This window comes from Malus domestica, chromosome 06, assembly GCF_042453785.1.
Source record: "Malus domestica chromosome 06, GDT2T_hap1".
Lineage (NCBI taxonomy): Eukaryota > Viridiplantae > Streptophyta > Magnoliopsida > Rosales > Rosaceae > Malus > Malus domestica.
This window is the reverse complement of record NC_091666.1, coordinates 25,979,539-25,986,848: the sequence shown is the minus strand read 5'-3', so window position 1 is coordinate 25,986,848 and position 7,310 is coordinate 25,979,539. Positions and strand designations below refer to the sequence as shown.

The following is a 7,310-nucleotide window of genomic DNA, read 5'->3' as shown; positions in this document are numbered from 1 at the left end:
AGGCCACTAGGCGAGCCTAGTGTTGTGTTTCCATGCCCACTCGACCACTCGACCACTGTTCTTTCTCTCATTCTTTGATACAATACAAACAACGGCGGGAAGAAATTCGAACGTAAAATTTTGGTGCAAGAATAAATGATGTTAATCACTTGAGCTACAAACGTTATCAACCATGATTCTCTCTCTCGAAATTTCTTCTAGGGTTTCTACAATAGTACAATGAGATATTGCTTTGCTATATTTCTTCTAGGGTTTCTACATAGTACAAATATATATATATATATATATATGTAATTTTTTCAAGAGTCTCCTAACCCTAGAACCGGCCATGATAACATTCTTCTCAAACAGTCTCATCTGATTCTACATACTCCAAGAAGCAAAAACGCATAAAAAACACATGCAGATACAAATAATTGCATGTAATATAGGTTAATCCGGAAATTCTGACTGCATCCACACACATACAATATATGATACTGTAAAACAAACACAAATACATTAATTTAAACTGAAAACGAAATAGTTATCAAGGATTAAAACAGACTTGTAGTGTATAATTAGGGCCGAATTTGTACAGTTCAACTTCATTAATAATATTCGGAGGCAGCGGTAGATTCGCAATTTTCCTCCTCAAGTAGTAACCCACAAGTTCTTCATCCAAGGGTTTGAGCCGGCACCCCGGTGGGATTAGTTGAAGAAAGAATCGTAACTGCCACTGTGTCCGCCGTGGAGATCACTGCCCTTCTTAATCACAAAAACAGCTCTGCCACTTCTTATACTTTGATTATTCTCCATTGGTAGTTTGAGACTTGAAAGAAATCATACATGGTGAATTAAACCGGGAAAGAATGACGGACAGTGAACGATCATAAGTGAGGTACAATGCGGAATGGATGTCTATTATTTGTGTGAGGTACAATGCCGTATGGATGTATATTATTTTTACATGACAGCATTCAAAACTACTTTAATCTACAGAAGAAGAGGTTCAGAAATTGATGCAAGCGGGTAATCTCACTGCCTAACCAATATGCACAATCTAGTATGGAGTATATGGACTTTGACATGATGAGAATCTAGGTATCGTCATGCATGTCATTCTTTTATGTCGTGATTCATGAAATCCTGGTGCATAACGAGAATGGTGAGCGAAATTGCACTCAAAGGAAGTAAACACAAAAAATAAGAGATCTCCGACAAAAGGGTTGCAACTTAGCTAACGTTGTGCTAAGCTTCTTTGCTGGATAGGCATACAATCTTTTTATTTCTGGTACTTAAATAACACAGAAATGCTTCACTCGCACCATCAAAATTAAAGTGCTCTTGTAAGCAAGGATTTAGAAACATAGTAGAGCACAAATGTGTTATTTCCCAACATGATACCAAAAATTCTTCAATGACACTACGAAAATCACTTGCATTGATGGGTAAATGAAAGAAACATTTGGCATAACAGTCACCGCCCAACTGAATCTAGTCTTAATCCCAGTAACTAAACAAGATTGGGAACAAAAAGTGCTTTAAAAATCTCAGCTTAGAGATGATACAGAAGCACGTGGCGTACCCTTGTTGACATCAAATTCGTTGTAAAATCCATCCTATCCGCCTACATCCCTACCGTATGTTGCCAGCTCTCTTCTTCAAGTATTCGCTCAAGGCATATTGCAGTTGCAGTTCAGAAACGTCGATTACAATAGAATTTGCACCGTCATTATAGCTTTAGTGGATACGAAGTCCGTAACGAAGCAATTTAACTGTTGCGCAAACTGTCAGTCTTTAGACAGACTACCTTAGAAGCTTATCTCACGTCTTTCAGCGAAAAACTTCCCCGTTATTGCCAGGTCTGGAAGCAAGGCAAGCCAAACTGCAGTGTCAGCTCCTTCTTCGGCTGATATATTCCCAGCATAACCTGTCATAGCAGTCTTCACCCAACCTGGGCAGTAGCAGTTGATATAAATTTTCTGGCCTTCTGGTCTGTCAGAGAGCATCTTCGCCACCAGCCTGGTGTAAGTGTTGACTGCAAGTTTTGATACTGAGTAGTCGGTGAACGTTTTAGGCCACCCACCTGATTCCCAAGTGCCATCTTGTACTTGTTGTAGAAAACTGGACACTGTTTGATCAATCAGTTCCTCAGTGACTCTGTCCAAATTGCTAAATTTCTCTCTCAAAATCACATCATCAATTTTCTGTCAGGTAAAAATGATTAGATCGACAAAAAGCAAAGCTGTGCATGTGCATATGGTTGGGAAAGATTAACAAGTTTTGATACATTCTCAAAAGATAGCAACGAATGATATCATGCAATGGAGGTTCATATCATATTAATGATTTTCCCTCTGGGAGAAATCAGAGTCGGATAAGAAAACCCTACGACAGCCTGATGGCTAGCAAGCTCTCAGAAATGCTTCATGATCTAGCAGCTAGACAGTTACTTTACTGACCTGTCCTGTCACCAAACCCACCTCATATCATGCACCCACGGTTTCTCAACAGTGTTCCTCCAACCCGGTAGCATAACCTGGGTGAACCATAAGCCCTCCTAGAAATTTGATCATTGGGACAAATTATAAGGGCAGGTCCTCAAACTTTTGGTCAAAAGGGCTCCTGACACTCTGCTAGCACTCAGACAAGCACAAACCCTCTTCTTAACTTCTATAACCTATATGGGTTATTTTGAAATCCATCAACTTTCGGCCTTTCAGAAAACACAACTGGTCAGTTATTTCTTCTTAAGCATGCAAGCAAAGATCTCACTAACTTAAAAAAAAATGATTTAGTTATCCCTGAGCACAACTTTCTCCAATTCCCCCACTCGAGACATTCATGGACATATATAAAAAAGGATGAATTTTTACGAATACAAAAGAAAAGAAGAAAAGAAACAAATTCACTTACATTCCGCCTGCCATTTATTCTACCCAATCTTGAGCTCACATTAACAATACGAGCTCCAGCAGCTGAAGGTTTCATCAAGGGGATCATTGCTTGAATCATGTTTTTGGTGCCATAATAATTTGTAGTAATAACCTGAGAGGCATACTCGACAGTATTATCAGAACCCTGATTGAAATTAACAGCTGCATTGTTTATCTGCAAAATCGAAAGGGGGTGAAATAATTGCACAAAATTAGAACCCATGCGGCAAATGGCAAAGTATAGCTGGGAATTGAATGAAACAAATAATATCCAAAATCTGATCACTCACCAGAATATCCAACCCACCGTAGTTTTCTTTCAACCAGTCACAAAACTCAATGATGGACGCCATGTCTAGCACATCGAGCTGATGGCAAAACACATTGAGACCACCTTCTTGGAAGACCTTAGCTGCTTCAAGCCCCACACTGTGGTCTCTGGATGTGAGTATAACAGTAACTCCATGTGCCGCAAGCTGCTTCGAAAGCTCAAACCCAATCCCCCTGTTACCCCCAGTCACCACCGCAACAGTCTCTGCTGACCACCACCTATATAAACATACATGCATTCCCAAATGCAAAAATCACAACTGGGTTTTCGTTTCGTTGTGCTTAACTCATGAGTGTGAAAACAAAGATGATGACAGCTAAAGTCTATGATAAGATCATGCATTCCAAAATTCACAAAATCACAACAGATAACTCGTAACAGCTAGAGTCTATGATAAGATCATGCATTCCCAAATAACAATCACAACTGGGTTTTTTCTCTCTTTACTGTGTTTAATTCATGAATATGAAGAAATTGCAAAACTAAAAAAACATCATAACATCTGGAGTTTATGATAAGATCATGCATTCCCAATGCACAAATAACAACTGGGTTTTTTTCCGGTTTCTAGCGTTTAATTCATGAGAGTGAAAAAGTTGCAAAACTAACAAAGATTATAACATCTAGAGTCTATGATAAGATCATGCATTCCCAAATGCACAAATTACTACAGGGGTTTTCCGTCTTCTTGCGTATATTTCATGAGCATGAAAAACCTGCATAACTAACAAAGATTATAACAGCTAGAGTCTTGTTAACATCATGTACTCCCAAATGCACAAATCACAACTGGGTTTTCTTACTTTTTTGTGTTCAATTCACCAATGAAGAAATTGAAAACTTGCAAAGATCATAACATCCAAACATCCAATGCACAAATCTCAACTGGGGTTTTTTTTTTTTTTTTTTGTTCAATTCACAAACATAAAGAAATTGCAAAACTTGCAAAGATCATAACATCCAATGTACGAATCACAACAACTAGGTCTTTTGTTCTGTTCTGTTTCCAATTCACAAACACGAAGAAATTGCAAACTAACAAGATAATACAACAGCTAGAGTGATCATCCCAAAAATGGAAATCTGAGCAAAACTAACAAGCGAGTGAGAGAAAAACCAACCGCTGGTGATCGGAATAAGGAATGGTTCTGAGGAGGGAGATTTCTTGGCGTCTCTTTTCTCTTCTTTCTTTGGCTCTTTCAGTTTTTTCAGATTTTCCCATGTCTGCTCTGCGTCTTGAGGAGAGAGAGAGCTTTGGTTAATTTAGCGACGTTGGAAGTTGGAACAGTTTTATCACAGCCGCCGTGGCCCTAGGAGCGACAGGGCTCCGTCACTTGACACGTTGTTGGTTTCGGTCAAGTGCCTGGCCCGATGTTTCTACCTCAAAACTCCGCCCTAATTTCGGATCCTCTCTCTCCTCCTAACCATTGCTTCCTCTGCAATCTGCAGTGGACTTCATGAACTTGCTCTGTGCTGGCCCGACCCAATGGCTTGCAGCCGGATTGGGCTGGTTTGAGGTTTGAAGTTTGGGAATTTAAACTAATTTATTTCCTAAAAAGGCCCGTGGATGTTGAATTGTGTGGAAAAAGGCCTATGGATGTCGATTTTAGCGTGATAGCCTGTGAAATGGGAGGATGTGTGATTTGGGCAAAAAGGCCCGAGGATGTGTGATTAGGCAAAGTGGTCCCGTAGATGATGAATTGGGCAAAATGACCCATGAAATGTGAAGGAATGATTACATGGGCACAAAGACCCAGTGTTTCCGGGAGAAAAGCTTCATGTGTGGGCTGCGAGAATGAGTTATCAAAGTGATAAATACGTGTGACATGTATATTGGCCAGGTATATTACAATTCCTTCCAGACTGCTAGTTATTGGTTTGGATGGAAAGAAAGTCCTAGGAAAAATATTTGTTTGGTCAATGATGATTATGTGATGGTTTGAAATTTTATTATTTATGAAAGTTATGGTGATTTATTGAATTGGAATGCAATCATAAACTGAGATTATGATTTGCCCATTAGAAATGGAATGGTGGAAAGACCATGAAGATTTCTTCATTGATCATTGGAGGACATGAATAAAATTATGGAATGAGACTTTGAGTTCGTTCAATATAAAGGATTTTACAGCTATGTTTTTTGTTTGATGAAAAGAATTTAAGGACAAAGTTTGTAATTACAAATTTGATTGGTTTGGTTGCCATAGTCATGAGTTGGTCATTGTTGGATTTGATATCGCGAACAAAACTGATGAAATGCACATATTCTCATGGCTATGTGATTAATAAGGTTTAATTTCATTGACCATTAGAGTCGTGGTACATAAATTTATCTCCTTTGGTTGATGGAATGTGAATAGTGCTCTAGAAGTGTGAGTCACTAATTTATTTGATCTATGGCTACACTTCGAAGCAATTTAAAAGAGAAACAATTGAAGGAAATATTTAAAAGGCTTTTAAATTTACTATGGGTAATTTAGTTAAATTATGGATATGAATGAAATCACAGAAAGACATTTTGATTTCGTTCAATGTTAACGGTATTGCGGATTTGGTTTTAAACTTCTTTCCATCACCCAATGAGCGTGATTGTAAATTTCAATGATTTTGGTTGGAATTTTTTATATTTGATTTGCCAATTATAAAGGTTTGTCTTGAAAATTTGATATTTACTTAGCCACTGATGATTATGGCTTGAAATTTTGATATTTATTTGGCCAAAGATAGTTATGGTTGGAATTTATGATATTTGTTTTTGCCAATATTGAGTATGGCAAAAATTTTCTGATGTTGGTATCGGATGTGTGTGTGGTTAGAAATTTGGAGGAAGAACCGTTGTAACGACGACAAATAACCAGTGATGGTACGTAGTTTACCAATAATTGTGGTTATTATGCTAGTATTTATCTAGTTAGTGGTAGAGGGGGTTTAAAATCTGGTATTATTTAGCCAATGGTAAATGTGGCTTGATGTTTGACATTATTTTTGCCAATATGTATAGCTAGAAATTCTGATAATTATTCTACCAATGAGGGTGGTAGGAAATATGAGTATAGTTGATTGCTTCATGGAATTATTTATTTTTCGGAGTTTGGATTAAATCATAGATTGAGACTATGTTTTTTATTCACTATAAAAGGAATGGTGAGAATAGGTCTAACTTCTTTTCGTAATTCAAATGTTGAAATCTCGAGGACGAGATTTATTTTAACGGGGAGTGAATGTAATACCCTGAAAATTTAAATATATGAATATATGGAGAAAATCGAAAATAAATCGATTTATGGTTATGAAAATTTAATTGAGGAATTTTAAAATTTTGTTACCGGAAATTATTATAATTTACGTAATTGTATTATTGAGATTTTATATTATTTTTCAAGAATTTATATTAATTTATTTGAATTTAGTTTTAAATTAAACTAGTCAGAAGTTTGAAGTTTGGAAATTTATTTCCTAAAATCCGTAGACCTTTCGAGGTCACAATTTATAGGTTTGAATAGAACTCGATCTCACGAATGCGTAGGCACAAATTGTTCATGAAACAGAATTATAAATGTTGACTTATATTAGGATTCCTATAATTGTGGGATTCCTACTGTAATTGGTTTCCTAGTTTAGGATGTAATTATTCTTCCCTTATTCTTTCCCATATCTGTATAGGGTTGTATATATACCTTGTTTTGATATGAAATAAAATATCATTGAAAAGCATTCTTTCTTCTTGGCACCAGAGCCGAGTTAGAAAAAAAAAAAACCGAACCCTAATTTTTTCCTGCCGTGTACCTGATCCATTGCAGCGAGCAACCTTAGGGTTGTTGCTGCCCGTTCCCTGACTGATTGCAGTGAACACCAGAGAAGGTGTTGCTGCTCTGACCGATTGCAGCGAGCACCAGATAGGGTGTTGCTGCCCTGTTGTTTTGTCCAACGTGATCTAGGTCCCATCACCGCTGCTGTTTTTTTTTTCCTCTGCCTAGTTTGTGTCAGTCAACACCGAAGCAACAGAGAGATGGCTGAAGAAAAGGGGGCTGGTTCACAGATTGTTTCAGCGGCTGCTCCAA

The 7,310-nt window shown here is 37.6% G+C and overlaps 1 protein-coding gene across 1 annotated transcript; it reads right to left on the bottom strand.

Annotated features, from left to right (window-relative positions):
- Positions 1–1,400: 1,400 nt before the first annotated feature.
- LOC103420529 ((+)-neomenthol dehydrogenase-like) lies at positions 1,401–4,805 on the bottom strand. Its single transcript, XM_008358588.4, has 4 exons — positions 4,371–4,805; positions 3,209–3,467; positions 2,899–3,093; positions 1,401–2,189 (listed from the first exon to the last, which is right to left on the bottom strand). Exons 1-4 carry the CDS (start codon positions 4,469–4,471, stop codon positions 1,794–1,796), a joined length of 951 nt encoding a protein of 316 aa, XP_008356810.1. The 5' UTR covers positions 4,472–4,805; the 3' UTR covers positions 1,401–1,793.
- Between the last annotated feature and the right edge of the window lie 2,505 nt (positions 4,806–7,310).